An 18918-nucleotide genomic window follows, 5' to 3' on the forward strand; every position below is an offset into this window, starting at 1 on the left:
ATTCCATTCCATTCCATTCCATTCCATTCCATTCCATTCCATTCCATTCCATTCCATTCATCTCACACAAAGGATAGGCCCAGTCACCAGAGCCATAGCAAATGCTTTGAAGATGTTGTTGTTTTTTTTCTTGAGACAAAATTTTCAAAATTATCAATCAGTTCTTTTTGTAGTGTTCTATCATTGTAAATTTTGAATTTCTCTTACTTTCCTGCAACCAGTCACTTCTCCAAAGGATAAAAAAAACTTGGGCTTAACATGAAATCACTGGAAATTTAATTTTGGGAAAATCTGGGGAAGAAAGAAGGATTTACTCCTTACATTTTTTCAGTCCTGCATTTGTTTTCATTGGTTTTTAAGTTTAATTTACAATGAATAATGTGCTGCTCTTTCTTTGTTTCTTAGGTTTTCAACCACTCTCCATATTCAAAAATTTTCAGCATTCTCTGCTGCCTTGGGATTGTGTTATGTCTTGTCACATCCATAGCAGTGGAGTGGACTGGCTTGAAAGTCACCAAAAAGCTGCACGCTTCTTTATTGAATAAGATTATTTTGGCACCAATGAGGTATTCCTCTGATTGTAATACAAACAATTGTCATCATTCTGTATTCCTTATTTCAAGGCAGTCTCCTTTTTCTATAAAGTGGTTGTGATTCACGTTTTATAATGCATCACTGAAGGTCACCAAGTATCAAACTACTGAGCAAACTTTGATAAATGGTACCCAACCTCCTCAAGTTCGTGGACGGTGGTCAAGTGCCTCTCCTGTCTGACTGTGGCTGCAGATATTTACTTCCTAGCATCTTTTATTTCTCTTTGCTGTTTTAATTAAGGAGAAAGCACAATAATTGGAGATGCGTGGTGCAGTTCATGCAGAGTGCGTGTCATAATCTTAATCATGGAAGTATTTACTGTCAGCAGTGATTGTGCAAGCCCATGAAAGTCAGGGAGCCTGGATGAGTGTCATCACAGGCATCAGTGGAGCACACTGGGATTGCACAGATAGCAGGAAAGGCCTTTGTCCTTTGTGCATTTTATTTCCAATGCTGCCACATTACAATTGTAGCTTTATTCAAACCTGCAAGTGTTGAACATTTGAAGAATACTTATTTTAGTGTTAACGATATTTAGCTCAGAAGTCATGAGGAAAGGATAAATATTGAAAATGTCATTAAAAAAAAGCAAGCGCTTTTTTTTTTCCCCCCAAGACAGAATTAGACTTTAGATTCATCACAAGCTAGGGGACAGTTAACAACTACGCAGCAATAACGAAGTTTGTATGTTGGATGGGCAAGTGTAAAGGAAAGGACTTGTGATGCATTATGCCAGCAGTTGTTCTTATTATGCATTTTTATTCTCAGGAAAAAGTCAAAACTTGGGATTGAGCTTTGCTTGCGTTTTTCATAAACTGAAGAGTTTAAAATTGCAAACGTGAAAGCAAATGTAATCATGTGATTTACGTAGGTTGGGCAGTAAAGGCAGCTGAGGAGACGTTTGTTGTTGTTGGGGATGATCAAGATTGCTGTTCTATTGGGGAAGCTGTGCTTATGGGGAAACATGAGAAACTTTGCCATGTTTGTTGATTTACTGCCTTGTGTTTGTAGCACAGTGCATAGCTTATGAAAGACAGAAAAGAAATTAAGAACTAGTTTAGTGTGGGTGGTATGATTCTCCCATTCATTGCCTCATTTCAGGTTTTTTGAAACAACACCTCTGGGAAGTATACTAAACAGATTTTCAGCTGATTGCAACACCATCGACCAGGTACTCAATACATACATTTGAGCTCCCATGATACCTTATTTTTTCAGTCTGAAAAATTGCATTCTCTTATTTAGGTGAAATTTGCAGGTGATCTCTAATGTTGAATATTGCATCACTTTGCTTCACAGCTTTCTGGATTCCAAATGAATTCCTCAGCTTTAAATGCACACTGGAAAAACATTTATTTAATTAAGATATCCTGCAGTCATAAAAAGCTTTGCTTATTTTTTTTTCCATCTTATAGAAAAGGGAAGAGAAAGTAGATCTCAATATCCTTAAACTAAGAGCACCCACTCATTTAAAAAGTAGGTAAACCTGCTCCTTTCAGATATGCGAACAAATGAATTGAGAAAAAGGCAAATGCTGTTGCTTGAAATATTAATGACTGAAATTCAGATTTCCATGTTTATTCCAGGCTGCAATGCTTTCCCAAAATCCAGCGGTAAATTCAAAAGCAGACCTGTATGTTTAATGTTTCAAAGCTTCGATTTTATATATTTATTTGTTTGTAACTGTGGGAGTCTTATATGCTATGCATTTATTTCTCTGATTCTGTGTACTTCTTTATGTACCCAGCATATTCCTGCCACCCTGGAGTGTTTGAGTCGCTCCACTTTGCTGTGTGTATCTGCTCTGGCCGTGATTTCGTACGTCACACCAATGTTTCTCATTGCCTTGGTTCCCCTTGCAATCATGTGTTACTTCATCCAGAAATACTTCCGAGTCGCATCACGGTGAGAATATAGACCTGTGTCATTCTGGCTATTGAAACATCTTTTGCAGTGCATGATGGCAGAATTGCGAAGGGCCTTTATTTTTGTCAAAGGCATTGTCTTATCTGAAGGTGAGCAAAATCCAATCTAGTAAAATTTGTTGTTCTACAAGTGCATTTTGGCTGCAGCTCTTTGAACCAAACCTGGGAGGCAGGAGCAGGTCTTTGTCCAGGATGAAAGTTTCTCTCATTTCACATGACACAAGGGAGAGCTCATCGCAGCCTTACAGTATTTAAAGGGAGTTTATAAACATAAGGGAAATCAACTTTTTACATGGGTAGATATTGATAGGACAAGGGGAAATGGTTTTAAACTGAAGGAGGGGAGATTGAGGTTGGATGTCAAGGGGAAGCTTGATACTGACACAGGCTGCCCAGAGAGGTTTGTGGATGCCCAATACCTTGAGGTGTTTAAGGCCAGGTTGGATGGGGCCCTGGGCAACCTGGTCTAATACTTGATCTAGTGCCTGGCAACCCTGTGTGTGGCAGGGGGTTGGAACTTGATGTTCCTTGAGGTCCCTTCCAACCCAAGCCATTCTGTGATTCTATGAAAAAGAAAAGAAAGACGAATCAAAACAAAAAAAAATAAAAGCCAACAGCTTCTGTCCTCCCCAGGGGTTGCATGTTGGACATGTCCAAAAAATGTGGGGACAGAACAGAGAAGTTGATATTTCACCTGCCTGTCCAATTGAATGCAGAAGTCCATAGAGCCAGGCAGAGAGGCTGCAGAATGGAGCATTGCCTTGCTGGTGCTGCCCTTTGTTCCTGGTGGTTCCTGCACATGGAAACATCCTCACTTGTTCTGAGTGTCTTTTAGCATTCAACAAGTTAAAAATGTTAGCCACATCTGTGATTTTCTTCTCCTACAATTGTGCTGCTTCCCTTGTGGTGGTGCTCAACAAGCATTTGCAGCAGCACTGCATTTTTCCTTTTGTGTATGGATGGATCAAGAAGGACTCTTTGCAAGCAATTCTTAGTTCCTCTTGGAAGGACATGAGTCTAAATAGAATTTCACCCAATGTGTACTTCCACTGTCTTGATGACTAAACATGAAATTGAGAACTGCAAGTTCTCATTTACAGGGTCTGTGTATTGTTAGCTCAGTGTGAAGTTGTGCTGTCCTCTGGGGGTGGGGAGAGAACAAAGATGAAGTTGCATTTTGCCTTCTGCTTAGCTGGAACTCCTACTTGCAGTATCTCATTAAATTCGTATTCAGCATTGAGCCACAATTATGTTTAAATGAATAAAATATTGAATATAAGAATTAGTAACAGGAGAGAAGTGAGGGAAGGCAGTGAAGGGGAAAGATCTGTCCGGAAGTCCAGCACTGTGTGTAGTCGGGTTTAAAGAGAAAAGTCCTTCTGGGGACTTCATTCCCTGCTTAGAGACCTGCAGTGCTGCATTGCAGCCCATCTGAATGCTATGTGTGTCATTATTGTGCTAATGTTCCCAGGAGAATAACTGGACAACAGAACTGACTTTTTACAAAATTATTTTCGTGACCCTCTGTAGGGACCTTCAGCAGCTGGATGACAGCACTCAGCTCCCATTACTTTCCCATTTTTCAGAGACTGTTGAAGGCCTGACCACCATCCGAGCCTTCAGGTACGGGTTTTTAAGAAAACATTTCTTACCTCTCTTTTGAGCGTCCTTCTTTGGTTCTGTTCTGCAAGTGTGCAGGTGCAAGTATTTGTCATTTGAATCACCCAGAAATCCATGGTCCCCAAAGCACTGTTAAGGGAAAGTGAAACACCGAGGACTAAATATTTTGCATGTGAAGGAGCTACTATAGAAAACCAGGCTAATGTACCTTCTGCTTGTACTAACCCTGCACACAATCGCACGCAACCTGAAAAAAACTTTGTGGGTAAATGTGATTTAAGGAGCTAAATTGGCTTGCAATTACCGCAGCGTGTGTTGTGGCAGGCTGCGTATTTGGACAGTTTCCATGGCACAACGAATATGCAGCAACATGTTATGGCAGGATAATCTGTGTATGGGCCGATGTCCTGGTAAGATAAACTGTGCACGCTGGTAATTTCAGAAGCTACAAGTTATAGTTCAAGGTTGCTAGCTGAAAACGTGGTTGTTCAGATTGGTTTTGAAAATATGCAACTTGGAGATACAATCCTTATCATCTGTTCTGATGCATTTTTCTGCCAAGGTGAGCTCACAGGAGCAGCCTAGGAACACCTGATAACGTGCCTGAGCTGTGTATCAGTTACAAAATGGCAGTCGCTGATACTCACAGAGTTCCAATGAAGCTACTGCGGCGCTCACCAGCTGCTTTCTCTCTGCATTGGTGCTATTCCTGGCTTTTCCCAGTTGATTCAAATGCAGTCGAATGTCTTCCACGCCCATCTCATCTAGATATCTACACATTTTGCCAGTTAATTATTGCTGTTACTGTTCTCTCTTTGAAACAGTGCTGCTTATTATTCTTAACCTGCAGATTTAATTTAATAATACAATTAATGCAAAAATTAGACTATTTTTAAGCAATTCTAAATAGGATATAAACAGCAGAATGTAGGAACTACCAGGACAAAATCGTGTTTCTTTTTGGCTGAAGATAGCCTCCTAAAGAGAGGTAGAACAGCATAATATTTTCAAATTACTATTATTAGATATTTATTTTAAGTGCCAGCAGTGTTCTGTAGTTTGTAGCTATGTCTGTGTTCACTTTTAAGGAAATTCAATTTCTCTTTTAATTCTTGCTTTTCTCATTTACCTTATCTTTAGAGTATTATGACTGTATATTTTCAGTTGTTGACGCAGTAAATTCTATTGAATACCATCTGGCTAATGCTCTCAGCCAGTTGGACCATTCCCTCTTGGTCCTTCCTGTCACCTTGAGATGAATTCCCCCTTTAAAGAATTTTTTTCTGTGCTCTTTTTTTTTCTTGTACTCTGCACTAACGATGCATCTGTGACCCAAGCAGCTATGTGCTCTGTGAGTCCTGTACTCCATCTGCCTGCCAGCCTCCTGCATCAGCTGCTAACCTGCCTATTTATAGGCCTGCGAAGCTTCTCGGCTGCCTAACATATTAGTGGGAGTGCAGTTCAGACTTGCTCGCTTGAGTGGCCCTAAAAATAACGCTAACTCAGGAATCTAGTCATCTAGTTAGGTGCCAGTTGTTCTTTAGTTGCTCTCCATCCTGTACTTACTGAGAATGCATAGGGAAAGAAACACACAAAAATCCAAAGGGAGATCAGAGAGACAGCTACTGCTGCAGCTATAAATACACCTTCAGCAGATGCCATGGGCTGATATATAGCTTGCAAGTGTGTCTGGCACCTCAAATAGCATTGGTGCTAAGTAATCAATAAATTGTAAATGTGAAGGTTTCTGCAAAGACAGGGCTGTACTCGGAGAAACCGGAGAAGCTAGGGATACCTTCTGTGGACAGATTCTGGTATTTCTGCAGTGCCCCACTGACAACAGTAACTTTGTCTGCACCACTGCTCCGCATGCGTACTTGTAGGAGGTACCAAAGTTAAATAGGGGGGGTTCTAGAAGCAGCACGGCCATCTCCCAGTGGTAGAGCTCTGAGGGCAGTGTGTCCTGTGGACAGGCAGGGCCATCCAGCTGCAACATGGTGTGACGTGAGTGCTTGCTTGCTTTCAGGAGCGACCTTTCTACACTGTCCAAACACACCAATACATGTGGAGCCAGCCCAGGCCCTTAGCAGCCATTTTCTGTTACATACAGCCAACACGTCTGTTATGTCTGCACACACGGCTATACTATGTGAACTGTTACTTCATTTGCACAAAATCATGCTTTTTTGTCTGAAAAGCATAAACCATTTACGTTGGAACTTTATTACACTGTACTCAAAATAACGGTTTGGATATCCTGCAGCAGACAAATTTGAAACATACTTCATAGTTAAGCAAAATGTATCATTCCTTCCTATCAGTGTACCAGGAGCTGAGTTTATAAATAAGCAGTGCTTGTTACAAGCATCATATTGAAGGATGTAAGTAGGGCAAAGTTTATAAAACGGTCAGCTTACAGATGCATAATCTTCAGGCCTACAAACCTCTGTTACTACCCTGAAAAAGACTTTTGTGATACCTTTCCTTCATTATTAGATATAATTACTGACACCTTTCTTAAGATCACATTAAGTTATACCTGTGCAAATAAATATGCCCAGCTAAAAGAGGTGACTGGTGGATTTGTGTGCTGTCCAAGACCCCATCTAAATATGCGTAGCCAGGAGTCATCACCTTTCTTATCGGTTGTGTTCAAGGCAGAATTCATTCATGCAGCTTTTGTTATGAGTGGGTGCAGATCCACCATCAGAAGCTGTAAACAGACCTGTTTGCAATTGCTCTTATTTTGTGTTCTCTGGCTAGTTCATTTCTGAAGGTAAAAAATTTGGTTCTTTCCACTCTGCTGCATTTTGTTGGCTTTTTGTTTTCTGAAGTGCTCCATTCATTAGCAATAAGGATAAACGTGTAATTAACGCTGGAGCTTCCATGACCAGAGGACTTTAAGTTTATGCTTTAAACATGGAAGAGTCTGTTGGTACTACAGCAATGTGAGCTGAAGTTTTAAAATTTAATCTGAGAAGAAGAACTGCATTCTACGTGCACTCATACTTCTTTTCACAAGTACATGCATGGCCTATTTCTGTTTTGTTTTTCATTTCAGGTTTGTCTTTCTCACAGTTGCCATGTAATAAAATAATTAGAAAATGCCCCACTTTTCAGAAGTTGTGCACGGAGTTCTACCAGTGCAATAGAACCCATTTACTCCTGAAGTTAAAAATGCAGTATATATATGTCAAATACAAATCTGTGCATGATGTTCCTGAACTACGGACTTAAACTTCTGAGTCAGGCTCTCCATGAACACAAACCACTCTAAATTAACTTTGCTTTCTGATTTACCAAGACCCAAGGCCTGACTGTTTTCTGATTGGTTTTGATTGCTGTTGTTTTTGCTTTTTTTTTAAGGTATGAAGCTAAATTTCGCCAGAAGCTTCTTGAATACACAGATTCCAACAACATTGCTTCCCTTTTCCTTACAGCTGCTAATCGCTGGCTGGAAGTCCGCATGGCAAGTACTTTCATGTTTAGTTTTTCTCTTGTATACACAGTGAATTGATTTCACTTTATTCCAAGCAACCTAAGAAAATGTCCAACTGTCTTGCAGCCACATTTGAGTTTTGATGCTGTGCCCTTACCTCTATGTATATCTGTAATGAACATGTGCCCTCCCATCCAGAAGTCTGAACAGAGTGTGAATTTTTCCTGTAACCTGTTGCTATTTCTCCAAGACTGGAATAATTATTGAAGATTGCACTGGCTCCTTTGTGTACAGAAGAGTATCAGGAGATCTGGTCTGACAGTTTTGCCAGCTAGAATGCCTTTGAGAAACTGTCAGTCACTGCTAGCAGGCCTTTGCCTTGTTGCTCTACAGGAACATTTCAGTATCTTTGAAACTCTTAATAAGCAGAACGATGTAGGCAAGTTTCTGCTTGGTTTGGGTCCTCTGAAGAGTGCAGAGATACTCAAGTGCCCATTTCCTTAGAATTCTCCAACAAAGTGGCCTGGCATTAAAAAAAAAAAATACATTAAAAATAAATCATTGAAAAGTAAATCAAGGAGTTTTGTGTTGTGAATGACAGGATGCAGTACTGCCATTAAAGGTTCACAAAGCATAGAGGAATGCAAAGTACACATATAGAAGAATAACAGCTTCCCTCCTACAGAGGTCATTTTCTAGTCTGTTATATAATTTTACTCAAAGACTTCTCTGTGAGAAGTTGAATCACAGTTTTAATTAAAGCAGCAAAAGCCATCCTGGAGAGACACAATCTAATAGTTGCATTCTGTCCAAGAACAGCTTGTTTGAACAAATGTGATGGTTGCACCCAGAAGAGACTACAGTGTTTCCCAGCTGTCTCTCATTAGAGAGGATCTGCTCACAAAGGATCATGTGGGCATTTCTCTCACCTACCTCAAGTTTTTTCGGCCATCTCCATCATATGCTTAACATACCTGTGTTGACTTTTCTAGAAGATAGGAGTGTTGGTACAACTCCAGTCTACAAAAGCATTTCCAAACAACACATCTATGCTAACAGCAATACAAATAGGTTCTCAGGCAAGGTCTGTATAAAGTTATGGGGTGTTTTCTGCCTATATGTTGAACTGTGCAATGGGTTTGTGTTTTGCTATGCAGTTATGAGAACGTTGTCATCCTTGGTAGACTTGTAGTGATGGAGCTTATTCATGTTCCTTCAGGAGTACATTGGAGCATGTGTGGTACTCATAGCAGCTGTCACTTCTATTACCAGTTGCCTGTATAGTAAACTCTCTTCAGGACTTGTAGGCTTGGGACTAACCTATGCTCTTATGGTAAGAAACTTAGGACCCTTCTTGTCTCTCCCAAACATGTTTTTATAATTCTTCAGGGCACAGAGATGAACAGGAAGATTGAAGGTGTCTATACATCTCTCCGTGGGTACTGTAACATCACTGAAACCATGTGTTAACTTCAGTGCACATTCAGAGGTTGACATATTTGAGTATATACTTTTTCATTTTCTAGATAAAATACTCACTGAAACAGTAGTTCAAATATGTCAATAAAAATACGGCCAGGCTGCATTACTTTTGGTATTATTTTCCATTGTGAAGAATAATGTTTCAGTGCATCAGTTGTAATTATGTCCCAGTACATCGTTCTGGACTGTCAAAGTGTTTTATTTAGCAAGATGATGTCTTTTCACCTGTCTTTGCTTTTTCTCTTTCTCTACTCGTATCCATAGTACCAAAGTCTCTGTGCACTGCAGTTAGGAAGTTTAAGCCAAAGTCATTGTCACCCTATTGATGTGTACCATTCTGTTTGTCCACCACTTCAGCTCGTCAAGGCTGAACAGTTGTTGCTTTGGAGAAATATAAGCTGCATGCTGGTCAAATGATGCCAACTACTAAAAATCTGGAATTTAGGAGTTTATTTGCTTTACATCAGGTGTCTAACTATCTGAATTGGATGGTTCGTAACCTGGCTGACATGGAGATCCAGCTGGGTGCAGTGAAAAGAATCCATGGCCTTCTCAAAACAGAAGCTGAAAATTACGAAGGGCTTCTTTGTAAGTGCAGTTTTGTGCAGCATGCAGAAAGAGCTTGCTGAAATTTTAATGATTTTGCAGTGTATTACCATGAATAACTTAGTAAATCACTTAATGAGCTGATGAATTTATCATAGAAGGGTTGTTGGTTTATTTTTTCCTTCCCTTGTGTTTCTGGTGTAGCGTCCTCACAGATTCCTCAGAACTGGCCAGACAGAGGCGAGATCCAAATCCAGAACCTTAGTGTCCGATATGACAGCAACCTAAAGCCAGTGCTAAAGCATGTCAATGCTCACATTTCTCCAGGACAAAAGGTAAGTAAATGCAGTGAGTTTGAAAATATGTTTAGAGTAGTACACCATAGAAACTGTAGCTCTGGAAGGACGTACCGCTGTTCATTTTAAGGACAGAATTACAGATATATTCTTTTTTCTGTGAAGGAATGTAGTGCACTGGGAAGAAATCTGCTGCGTGTCTTAGTTTTTAGAAGCACATTATAGTGAGAAGTCAGAACTACACACCACATGTCAGTATCCCAGTGCCCTGCTCTCAGCACACAGTGACAAAAGAAATGACAGTGACCCCATGCTACATTGACCTACTTTCCATCGTTCCCATGTCGCTCCCCTGCCCTTATTCCCATCATTTCTCTATCGCTTGGCTGCATCTCTTTGCTCTCTTTTTTTTTTTCCTCCTGAATTCTGTTTGCCTGCGTCCTTCCTGCTCAGCAAAGCCACCTCTGGATTCTGTCCTTTGCTGGCAGCACTGGCCAGCTCCTTTCCATCACTCTCCAATGGTTCCTGTACACAGGACTGGCCTTGATTTATAACTAAACACTCAGACCTGTAAAGACAAAGAGACAGCTTAGAGACTCTCTTGTGAACAGTTCAGTCTGATGGAACTGTTCAGTGGATTGGAATAGCATCTCCATCCAGTCATCTTAAGTGTCTAACACGCTGCTCATTTGCACTCAGCTGATGTTCATCTTCTTTCTGTGTCACAGATTGGGATCTGCGGCCGAACAGGCAGTGGAAAATCTTCCTTTTCTCTTGCATTTTTCAGAATGGTTGACACTTTCGAGGGTAAGATTACACTTTTTCTGTATCCATCAAGCTTAGCTTCTGGAGATACATTGATATCCCTTTCTTGAATAGCAGCAGCTTTGAAGTGCAGTTTTGGAATCTGTGAGATATACTGTCTGGCCACCTTTGAGTAAATGTGTTGTCATCTGCCATTTAACAGTTGTGCCGTTGACGAGTTGGATCAATAAAAATTCTCAGTCTCTGTAACAGAAGAAGTCCAAGAGTGACAGAGGGTGACAGTGCTGTTAATTCCCAACAGCAGGAGCAAAGAACAGAATGAGAAAATGTTCAAGTTCCACCAAAGATCTGCACACAAGGCATAATAAATAGGACTCACTGGGTCTGGAAGACTTGTTTGCAGTCAGGCCTGCTGCCCTGGAATTTCCTGCCATACTTCTTTTGGTGTTCACTACAGCCACCCGCACACAGAGTGCCTTCCTGTGCATCTTAAAAACGATGTCCACAGGGCCCTTGTGCAAAGCCAGACAGTTGTAGCTGGGGATAAAATTTCCAAGTGCTCAATAGTGATTTGGCTTCCTGAAACGACTGTTCCCCTCTGTAACTAGTCACTGGTTTGAGGTAGCCTCTTACCTTGTCGTTTGCTATGTGTTTGTACTGGTCAAGCAGATAAGTAACATTTCTAATCATTCCTTAAAATTTACAGGTGTACTTCACATTCTTTATGGCTGAGGCTTAGTGTTAAGAGAACTGTACTTGTTGCTGAATCAGAACTTGTTTTGTTATTGAATAAAGGGATATGCGACTCCAGGTTTGTTCCTGCTGCAGTGTACTGCAATGGAAAGTGAGCCATGTCTTTGTCAGTGGCTGTGTGGCATGACCAGCAGTCTAGCAGACTGTCATTTTTCTTTTGCATAGGAAGGATTATCATTGATGGCATAGATATTGCTAAGCTCCCCTTACAGACGTTGAGATCCAGGCTGTCAATCATTCTCCAAGATCCTATTTTATTCAGCGGAACAATCCGGTAAGCATTAAGCACCAGCAATAAAAAACCAGTCACTGTGTGCATTATCCCAACGACTTGTACAGAACTGCTGATAGCAAGCTGTTTGATTTGGGTCTCCTTTTGGAGGATCACTGGCTTTTTTTTGGTGCTTTTATCCACCCCTGCCAGAGCGCACCTCCTCACTGCCTGTGCCTGCTTAGTGTGCTGTCAGCACGAGGCATGCAGTGCCTGGGAAGAAGAGAAAGTAATTATTTATTCCTTTAGGATTGAGTTTAGTGCGTTGATCCATAACTATACAGCCATTCTTGAAATTCTCCTCCATGTTTTTGTATCTGCCTGCCTTATAAAATGATAAGAAGAAAATGCAGGTTTAATGCAGAGAAAGGGAAGCAATAGAACAATATGACAAGTACTGTAGGACTTGTGGGGTTTTGTATCCCGGAGCCTCTATCCTCTGTTGCTCCTCTAGCCAGCCATTCTTTCATCTGTATGATCAAACAGCTTTTTGGGCTCTTCTTTTTTTCTCTTCTTTCTTCTTTGAGTTGATAATGCAGTAGAAACAATGAGCAAAAAGCTCTAGTTTCCAAAAACTGCCCCTTCGTATGTCTGAGACATTTGCATTAGAAAGGAACAGTACGGTCCTCAGTACAGAGTTGCAGCACCTGCAGCTGTAGTTTCTGCATGAAAAGTCATTGGAGTTGAATGAAAATGATGCAGGCTTCTGAGTTTGCTGACTTGAGACTAATACAGGTCCCAGGATTATCTCCTGAACTGGCTGAAATACAGCATGATTCCTTCGTGGCAGAAGACAGAGTGACTGTATCCCTTTGTTTTAATCGTTCAGCTATTCAGAAATACATTTAGGTCAGCATTGGCTGTTCACAGCACATACAGTAGCAGTAAAAAGTAAAACCAAAAAAAGTACACATGGCACTGAATCATTTATTTCTGATTATTGCTCTGTATACAAATATGATCCAAGAGTCACATTTGTGGCTATCATTTTTGGGCCACAGCAAACTGCAATAATATTCATCCGTTCATAAATCCATGATTTATTCAGTTGTGGTAAAGACTCACGTTTCATAATGCAGTGTGAAGCTCGATGGTTGTTTAGCATTTCCGTAGCAGTAAGGACCAAAAGGACATACTGAATCTAGAAGGAGGGATGGTAGAATTTTTGCATTTAAAAAAAAAAAAAAAAAGAAAGAAAAAGCCTGATTATATTCAACATTTCTTTCCTCAGAGTTTTTTGTAATAAAACATAATGATTTCTTGACTTAATTCAGAATAAAGTAAATTCTGCAAGGGGAGATACCTGCAAAACAGGACATTCTTTCCCATTCTGCTGAACTGGGGAAGTGGCATTTTGTTCTTAATCCCAGCAGTGTAAGTACAGACCAAGTCTGCTTAATTCAGAGGATTTATACCAATGAGAGATATGAATTAGGCCCAGATCTCCAGCATGATTCCAATTATTTGCAGGTTTGTTTCTAAGCACACTGAAAGAAACACATGTGGACTGTACAAGTTGATGCTGACTGATATTCTTGAATTGCACATAACTGTAGGTTTAACTTGGACCCTGAGAAGAAGTGCACTGACAGCATGCTGTGGGAAGCGTTGGAAATAGCTCAGCTCAAGCATGTGGTGAAGGCACTGCCTGGAGGCCTAGGTAATGAGACCTCCTGCTGGAGAAGACTGCTTTTTCTGTTCCCAACCTTTCTGTTTCACATTTTACTATTTATAAGGAAGGCAGTTGCTGAAGAAAAAGCTTTTAGGTTTATGGAAAGTGGAAAAAAAATGGTTTCTTGCAGGCACGGGTGCTAGATCCATCTAACTTTGGTGGTGGATGCCCCAACCCTTGAGACACTCAAGGCCAGGGCGGATGGGGCTGTGAGTGGCTGATGGAGCTGGAGGTGTCCCTAAGTTACAAAGCCTTAGAGTGGAAAAAAAGGATGGAGGCCACTTGGACAGGGATGCAGTGCTCTGGGTTGCACATGGCCAAGAGAAATTTACTCTTAAACATGGTTGGCTACTTTAATATCTAATAAAGAATACGTTGAGTTACAGTGAGTCAGAAGTTATGGTTGTTTGGAACAATAGATATAAGCAGATAAAACTGGGTCAGCATCAGAAAATATTGGAAAATTCTGACAGTGAGATATCTGCCCTGCTCTGACCTGTGCCTCTCATAAACACACCTATGTCCACAGCATAGAAGTGATGTTTTTGCAATATCCTTTCCAGATGCTATTGTCACAGAAGGGGGTGAAAACTTCAGCCAGGGCCAAAGGCAGCTGTTCTGCTTAGCGAGGGCTTTTGTGCGGAAGACCAGCATCTTCATCATGGATGAAGCCACAGCATCTATTGACATGGCAACTGTGAGTCTGAAGTGTTTCCAGTTCCTTGTTTTCATTGAAGTGGGTGACAGCTGTTACATGAAAAGAAAAATGGGGAAGGTGATACTATCTATGCTGTAACTAACTTACACCATATTTACTGTGGACTCATTTAGTTCTGCATTATTGGTAACTCATCTAACGTGCTTTTAAATCCTTGTACTAAGAATTGAAAAGTTATTGCAACATTGTTTGCATTAGGAAAGTGAAGTGTGTTGTTTTCATTGGCAGTTTGATTTCCTAAAGCAAACAAAGCTTTGGAAGGTCAGCTGCAGTTGTCAGTGGAAGGTAAGTTGGTGAGCAGAGAAATTTCCCCAACATGGTGGACAGGACGAGTCAGGAAGTTAAAAGTCTTGAAAACAGGGTTGAAGAAATAAGGACAAAGAAAAGACATACTGGATGATTGCATGAATTGCCAGAAATTGTTGGACAGAGGTTAAACCACACAGCAATAGCACACTGAGTGGATGTTAGCCAAATGGAGCAGTACGTTCTTAAGATTCTTCCTTGGTTATAAGCTTCAGTGTTCTTCATAATGACAGTATTCTATAAGTGAAGAATATAATGAAAGTGGGTTATTACAGCAGTCAGAATTTTTAGTTCTCTGAAATGTGAGTGGGGTGTTAGTAAGGTTGGAATTACACCATACAATTGAAACACATTTTGAATTTTGAACACAGTGAATTCCTTGGGATATGCGTGTAGTGAAAAATTAATAGCAAATAAAGATATCCATTCTAGTGACATCTGTAGGCAGAGTTTGGTACACAACAGTGTGTTTCCTAAATAGGAATGGATGAGTACTTGCTGAGTGAGAACTATGTACTCTCAAACTATCACAGATTCTTCTTCACTGCATACCAGGTACAGTCCCATGCTTCTCCCTGCACCTCATGGTGTTAGATGTCCCCAGTGTGCTGGGACATTCCTGGGCTTCCAGCAGGGTGAAGAACATACCATAGAGGGGCCAGTGTGCAGGCAGCCGGGCAGCACCCTGAATTTGTCCTCAGTTTCCTTCTCTGTGAGGTTGAATTTGGGTAGCAGGCCTTTCTTTGGGAGCCAGAGCACAGCCCGTTTGTGGACAGCGCGATGGCACTGAAGCCAGGGGCAGTGAGGGCAGCAGCAGCAAACGGGGCCACCTGGGGGCCAGGCTCTGACCAAAGTTCTGCCGTGGAGTTCATTTCTCATTTCTGCTGCAAAGGATCAATAAAAGCATGGAATGATCAGTGGTTATTTAAACTTTCCTAGTATCTATGTGCCTGTTTGTGTAACTTCTGCTCTTTGAAAAGCAGCAAACGTTTTCCTTTTTGTAGGAGAACATACTCCAGAAGGTGGTCATGACTGCGTTTGCTGATCGTACTGTGGTTACAATAGCAGTAAGTAGTCTCTGCTACAATTCTGATCCAAACAAGAATTAGAAATGCTGCATTTCTTCATTTTTGTCAGTGTTAAGAAATCTGTTAATTTGGCCACTACTCTTTTGTTTTTAAATGAAGTGCTTAACCATCTAAACAGCTTTCTTATTTAAATACGTACAAACAGCTTCTTAACCACATTGCTCAGTGCTGGGTCTGATTGCCTGTGAAGACAATTCAGCGTGTGGTCTGTTTCCTGTTACATATCTTAGGCTAATTTCAAATGTAATGTGACATTGGCTGTTGTGAAATATGAGTTTTCTCAAGGCACAATAATGGTTTAACTAAGGAAGAGGAAAATTACTTGATTATTTCTGCCACTGGAGGGATCAATTTTGTTTCAGTATTTAAACAAGTGAAAGAGAATTTTACTGACTTATAAAAATAAACCTTCCATCCCTGCTTAATGTGATCGAATTTAGGTTTGCATACTCCTGAAGCGATTGTACAAAGCTCTCAAGTATCTATAAATAAGATTGTTTATTGACCTGAATCAAAGCAGCTGGCTTGACAAATATGTCAGAACTACACATCTCTTTTAGTCCTCTATTTTCTAAAAATACATGTATTGCAGGGAGGTGAAATAAAGTAAATTTGCTTCTTTACATTTAAAAATAAAGCCCGATTCAAGAAATGTATGCTCAAGAATCTTACAGCATCTTTTTCTTTTCACTTAGCAAATGTATAACAGAAAACCTGATTTATCTCATGGTACCCATCGTGCAATTATAAGAAAAGCAAATGAATAAGAAGCATAAAACCTTCTGATTTCTCTCCATGAAAATACTGAGCGGTGCTGCACTGGAATGTGAGATTTCATTCCCTCCCCTGACTGCAGATTGGATTAATGTCACACAAAGACTGCAGCAGGCATGAGATGTGTAGATGCTATCGGTGGTTATTTTATGGAACACCTGGCTAGGAAGGCAAAGAAGGAAGCACAAGTCCTGTTTTGACATGAAGGGTGCCCAGAATCTGATTGAGAACCTTATGGCTGAAGAGTGACTGTGTAAAGGGTGCTGTAGAGTTCTGAGATAAAACAGCCGTGCAGGATTAATGCAAGCCAAAACTGCAGTGCAGTTACATTCAACACTAAAAAGTGGAATTCCACAAAAATGGAGAAAAATTAATGGAGAAATGGTAGAGGAACAAAAAAGAAAAAACTAAGAAGCAAAGAATTTGATTGGGATAGTGAAAATTACTGAACAGTATGAGTTAAAACAATCCCAAGGCCAGTGCATACTATTTTATTAGGAATGGCTCAAATAAGGGAGAAGCGGAAGGTACGGTTACAGATGTGACCACTTGCTGTTATGAAAGTTGAACCCACAGCAAACGATAAAAACAGAAATGATGTGAAAATAAATAAGGGAGGCTAACAAAACAAAAAGAGAGAGATTGAGAGCAATGTCAAGAAGGCTTTGATAGTAAAAGCAGTACAGGTTTGGGAGGACACTTGAGAGCAGTACCACACACACTTGCCCCATTCCCATGTTCCTGACTGCCTTCTTGTGACAACACTCAGTGACAGGACCCTGGGCTTAGGGATGTCCTTAAACTCAACCCGTAGAACCTTTCACACTCAAGTACCTGTGTACTTGAAGTACTTGAGTACCTGCGTGGCTCTTTGTCTTCATATTTGTCTGCTGTGTTTGCATGGTAAATCAGGATGAAAAGTAGGACTACGTGGTCTTAAACTGGATAGGAAGATTAATTTCTGGAAGGCTGTCATATACAGGAATAGATTTGGTGGATACCCTGAACTGGCATGTTGTTTATTTGTTTTCAGCACCGCGTGCACACGATCCTGAATGCGGATTTGGTCATTGTAATGAAGAGAGGGCTTATTTTGGAGTATGACAAACCTGAGGTTCTGCTGGAACAAGAAGACAGTGTATTTGCTTCTTTTGTGCAAGCAGATAAGTAATTTAAAAACATGAAGCATTTTAAAGTACAGCTGTATTATTCATTTTCTAACAATGTAAAATACCTATAAATGTAAAAATGTAAATACTATTTCATAATAAATCCGAACTTTTCCTTTTATAATAAAATGAGCAGTGTCTCCACCTGAAGCATTAATAAATTATCCATGTACCTTTCTTTTTTGTATACAACTATTCTTTTTTATTTTGCTACCAAAGAATCATGAAGTATTGTTGACCAAACCTGCACAGATGAAATATGACAAGATACAACATCAAACGGAAGCGTGGCCAGCATGGAGCTTTTGTGTAACTCATAAATCTCTCTTGTCATTTTGTTACTGTGTGATTTTATATGCATTGTAGCCCCACCATAGATAAAGCTTATTATTGACTAAATGCAGAAGGAAAAAATAATATACCAAAGGTATTTCTGGAAAGCTTATTTGCTCTTTTAATGATACGACTATGTAAAGCTTTAATATCTAAATATAAAATCTATAAAACATTTCATTGCGGTTCGTTGATACTACTTGTGTCTCTTGGTCTCTCCCTTAATGTCTTTAAAAAATTAATCACAATTTGATTTCTTCAGGTTTTCCTAGGCTGCCTTGCACCTACCCCTATTGAATTATATTATACTGATTCCCAAGGGCCAGACTCCCTCCCAGATAGCGAGGAAGCTAAGAGGAGGGAGGCTGTGATGAAGTATCAGTATTTAATGCACGCCGTTTCCAGATACAGCAGTTAATCTCTAAATTATCCCTCCAGAGTTGGTAAACAAAAAGCATTAAACCTTTCAGTGTAGCTCAGAGCCCTGGGGACTTGACTCATTCTCTGCTCCTTTCACATACTTGGCCCACCGATACTGTTTCTGGATTCCCTGTGATCCTTACCTATAAATTATGTACACTTAAGAAAACTTGTAATCACTGAAACTATCGTGGCTTAACTGGACAGCTGCTCCTGCCCTGTCACCTGACTGTAACATTCGTTCTAGCAGTTAAAATGGCAGAGTTGCAATGAGAGATTAAAAGGAATTCTTCGCTGGTATTCTTTTCACAGCAACTTTTGTTTCACATCCTTTTTTGTCCTTTTCCCCTTTTTGAAGAGCTCAGCATTTGGGAAGTGGATTGTGGATTGATTGTAGTTTTTTGTTTTTGTTTTTTGTTTGTTTGGTTGATTTGTGTGTGTGTGTGTGTGTGTGTGTGTGTGTGTGTGTGTGTGTGTTGTTCCTCTTTAGCCAAATGAATTAATATGGATGCTGTTTTAACAGTATTTTCTAGATGCACACTATCAAGAGATACATGATATTTATAATGCATTACTTCTCTTCTAGAACCACAGCAAAGAGCAGGGAAATGGAAGAACTGTTGCTGCTGTAGGAAATACTATTACCAGTTTCACAGGGGATGTGGTTTAGTGGTAAGACTAGAGAGGTCTGGTTGATGATTGGCCTCAGTGATCTGAAGGTCCAACCCAGATAATTCTATGCTTCTA

General features: G+C 40.2%; 1 protein-coding gene and 1 long non-coding RNA gene across 3 annotated transcripts in view; one reads left to right on the forward strand and one right to left on the reverse strand.

Moving 5' to 3' along the window:
• Window positions 1–17926, forward strand: part of ABCC8 (ATP binding cassette subfamily C member 8) — a 67340-nt gene extending 49414 nt beyond the window's left edge. Inside the window, exons 26-39 of one of the 2 annotated variants that reach the window (XM_042882162.1) lie at window positions 406–566; window positions 1696–1765; window positions 2342–2499; window positions 4050–4142; window positions 7506–7608; window positions 8798–8911; window positions 9528–9648; window positions 9811–9941; window positions 10631–10709; window positions 11586–11694; window positions 13248–13351; window positions 13927–14060; window positions 15392–15454; window positions 17283–17926. In XM_042882162.1, coding sequence (XP_042738096.1) covers window positions 406–566; window positions 1696–1765; window positions 2342–2499; window positions 4050–4142; window positions 7506–7608; window positions 8798–8911; window positions 9528–9648; window positions 9811–9941; window positions 10631–10709; window positions 11586–11694; window positions 13248–13351; window positions 13927–14060; window positions 15392–15454; window positions 17283–17420 — 1578 coding nt within the window. In that variant the 3' untranslated portion in view covers window positions 17421–17926. The remainder of the gene's footprint in view (window positions 1–405; window positions 567–1695; window positions 1766–2341; window positions 2500–4049; window positions 4143–7505; window positions 7609–8797; window positions 8912–9527; window positions 9649–9810; window positions 9942–10630; window positions 10710–11585; window positions 11695–13247; window positions 13352–13926; window positions 14061–15391; window positions 15455–17282) is intronic. The other variant, XM_042882163.1, reaches the window with a different exon arrangement.
• On the reverse strand, window positions 3226–4861 carry LOC122185939. Its single transcript, XR_006180993.1, has 3 exons — window positions 4787–4861; window positions 4172–4268; window positions 3226–3312 (listed from the first exon to the last, which is right to left on the reverse strand). It is a non-coding gene; the product is annotated as an uncharacterized LOC122185939 (long non-coding RNA).
• Window positions 17927–18918: the final 992 nt, after the last annotated feature.

The sequence above is a fragment of the Lagopus leucura genome, unplaced genomic scaffold (assembly GCF_019238085.1).
Source record: "Lagopus leucura isolate 7727_CA_CO unplaced genomic scaffold, USGS_WTPT01 Super-Scaffold_100033, whole genome shotgun sequence".
Taxonomy (NCBI): Eukaryota; Metazoa; Chordata; class Aves; order Galliformes; family Phasianidae; genus Lagopus; species Lagopus leucura.